Source organism: Cyprinodon variegatus, unplaced genomic scaffold (genome assembly GCF_000732505.1).
Source record: "Cyprinodon variegatus isolate N-32 unplaced genomic scaffold, C_variegatus-1.0 Scaffold27, whole genome shotgun sequence".
Taxonomy (NCBI): domain Eukaryota; kingdom Metazoa; phylum Chordata; class Actinopteri; order Cyprinodontiformes; family Cyprinodontidae; genus Cyprinodon; species Cyprinodon variegatus.
Window position 1 is genome coordinate 46,793 of NW_015150480.1, and position 3,040 is coordinate 49,832.

The 3,040-nt window shown below is 49.4% G+C and overlaps 1 protein-coding gene across 1 annotated transcript in view; it reads right to left on the reverse strand.

Annotated features, from left to right (window-relative positions):
* Nucleotides 1-3,034, reverse strand: part of LOC107098963 (zinc finger protein ZIC 5-like) — a 9,005-nt gene extending 5,971 nt beyond the window's left edge. The window contains exon 1 of the mRNA XM_015396875.1: nucleotides 1,915-3,034. Within this exon, the coding sequence (XP_015252361.1) occupies nucleotides 1,915-2,437 (523 nt within the window). The 5' untranslated portion in view covers nucleotides 2,438-3,034. The remainder of the gene's footprint in view (nucleotides 1-1,914) is intronic.
* Nucleotides 3,035-3,040: the final 6 nt, after the last annotated feature.

Below are 3,040 nucleotides of genomic sequence, written 5' to 3' on the forward strand. Positions count from 1 at the left end.
TCTGCAGCAGCCAGGGCTAAGATTAGCCCGTCTGCAGCAGCCAGGGCCAACATTAGCACATCTGCAGCAGCCAGCGCTAAGATTAGCCCGTCTGCAGCAGCCAGGGCCAACATTAGCCCATCTGCAGCAGCCAGGGCTAAGGTTAGCCCATCTGCTAAGATTAGCCCGTCTGCAGCAGCCAGGGCTAATCCTAGCCCATCTGCAGCAGCCAGGGCTAACGTTAGCATGTCTGCAGCATCCAGAACTTTGAAAAAATACAAGTACGACCACAAATTTACGGGAACTAATTTACAAGCCGTGCTGAAGCCGTCATGCTCCGCACCAGGTGGTGGCGATGACGGATGCTAAAGTTGTTATGCCAACTGACCTTAAGGAAGATATAAACAAAACCATAGACAGAAAGTTAAGCTGCACAGGTACTGAAAACATCTCACCATGTCACCACCCGATCCGTTCCTGAAGCACCATCCGTCCTGTGCATGCACAATCAGCTCATTTGGGCATCCAGATATACATCCAGGTCGCCCTCAATTTTATTTTGTTAAAAAGACCTAAAGGAAGATTTTCCCTCCCAAAAAATAGTAAGTGTATAAAAATATTATATGTTAAACATTAAGGTGTAATGTATTTCCTGAGAAAATAAATGCCTTTCTGTTTGATCACTCTGTGCCTGATCTACACCAGAAATGGGATCCTACGCTACTTCCAGGAGCTAACTTTTTCAGCTTTGGATTTAAACATAAATCTAGTCTTTTTGAGTTTTATGTTTTTATTTCTTTTTAACCTTATGCTATATAGTGCGTAATCTAAAGGAAGATATGGTTAAAATGCAGATAAACATGGTTTAATCATGTTTTGTCAGATTGCTCTAGGCATGTCCGATGATGACTGAGAAGCAATTTAACGAAAAAAAGCGTAAAAAGCATCAAAATGGTCTCACAAAACTAATTAAATATGTTTATTAGCTTTCTTTAGTAAGTTATGGGTAGAAATAAGTAGTTTTAGTACCATAATTACATCATTTACGGACACCTGGATGTATATCTGTTCGCGCATGCGCAGGACGGATCGTGCTTCCGGGATGGATCAGGTAGTGACACAGCTAAGATAGATGGTTCTGTATTGTTTTCTTATCATTTAAAAGCGGTTGGAGAATACGTTTAAGGTGCGTTCCTGCCACCAGCTGGTAAGGAGTGGAACAGCATCGTGAGGGTTATATATTAGGACTCCTACATTAGTGACTGTATTTCTAAAAAGGTTCTAACTTGAAACACCTGACGTCACATGTATGTATGAGTAACGAGGGATAAATACAAACCTTACATTTGTTTATGTTTGCTAACGTTTACAAATTCAGACAGTTATCTTACCCCATAGCAACACACACAAGGAGAGAAGGAGCCCCAACACCTGCAGCTTTTAACAAATCATAGAAAAGCCATTTGAAGCTGTAATGATGTCGTCTCCACATCGAGACATCCCATTCTAAACTGGTTATGGCTCAGTAATGATGGAGAGCCTCAGACCAGAGGGCCCGCTCAAATCAAGCCTTTCCTTAACCCTGGTCCTCAGGGGCCACCGTCCTCATTGTTTTAGGTGTACCCCTGCCTCCACACACCTGAACTGGATGAAAAGATGATTAACAGGCTCTGATGGCTGCAGAGGAGGCAATGCAACCATCTGCATCAGGTGTGTTTCAGCAGAAGACAGTGGCCCCTGAGGGCCAGGGTTAGGAAACCCTGCTTTAACCTGCTCTGAGCTTCAGTAGGAAACAAGGAGGCGGGGAAGTGGGCTGTGTGCAGAAAGGGGACATGGAGAAGATGGAGGGGGATCCCTGCAGGCAGCTCTCATTGTGTGTGAAGGGATGACACGGATTTAAACCCCCCAGCTGAACAGCCCACCAGCACAGCCTACCCGTGTGCGTGCGCGTGTGGATCTTGAGGTTCTCGGAGCGCGCGAACATCTTGCCGCAGTTGGGAAACGCGCACGAGAAGGGCTTCTCCCCGGTGTGCACGCGGATGTGGTTGATGAGTTTGTATTTGGCTTTGAACGCCTTCCCGCCGCGCAGACACTCGTCCCACATGCAGACATGACTGAGACTCTCCAGCCCCGCCGCTACGTGCTCGCTGGTGACGTGGTCCACGAGCTCCGGCATGGAGCTGAAAGTTTGCTCGCAGACGGATGTCGCCGTCCGCCCGAGCCTCTGCTTCGAAGAAGTTCGCTCGGTCCATCTGCACACCAGCTCGGTTTTCACGGCGGGGCCTTTAGAGAAATCCAGCAGGCCGTCCGGGCCCCCCGCGGCCGGAGTGTCGGAGCAGGCGGAGGCGCTGGTGGCTCTGGCTGTGGGAGGGGAGACGATGCTCGAAGCCCCGGAGTTGTTGTTCCCCAAAGGAGAGACGAGGCCATTGTGCCTGGCCACCGCGGCCATCCGCTTCATGCTCCCAGCGAACACCAAAATCACCCAGTAACAGATGATTACGTCCCGTCTGCTCCCCGTGGCGCATGCGGCAGTGTCTCTACCCCCCGCTGCTCGACGTTAGATCCCGACAGTCAAGCCTCCATGCTTGTATTTACTGTGAATGGAGGTGAACGGATTGGAAGGAGCGGAGCAGGCTGCGATCCAAACAGGCGGAGGGGCGTCCTCGTCTCCTTTCCTCGCCCCCTTTCGGCCTCTCCTCGCTCTCTTCCTACCAGCTGCCGGGCGCTCAGAGTGAAGGCTTCCCCCTCTGTTCACCTCAGAGCCGCTAAATGGGAACATCTGTCCTCACCCATCAACATATATCCTCACCCATCAACATCCCTCCTCACCCATCAACATATATCCTCACCCATCAACATCCCTCCTCACCCATCAGCATCTATCCTCACCCATTAACATCCATCCTCACCCATCAACATATATCCTTACCCATCAACATCCCTCCTCACCCATCAACATCTATCCTCACCCATTAACATCTATCCTCACCCATCAACATCTATCCTCACCCATCAACATCTATCCTCACCCATCAACATCTATCCTCACCCATCAACATCT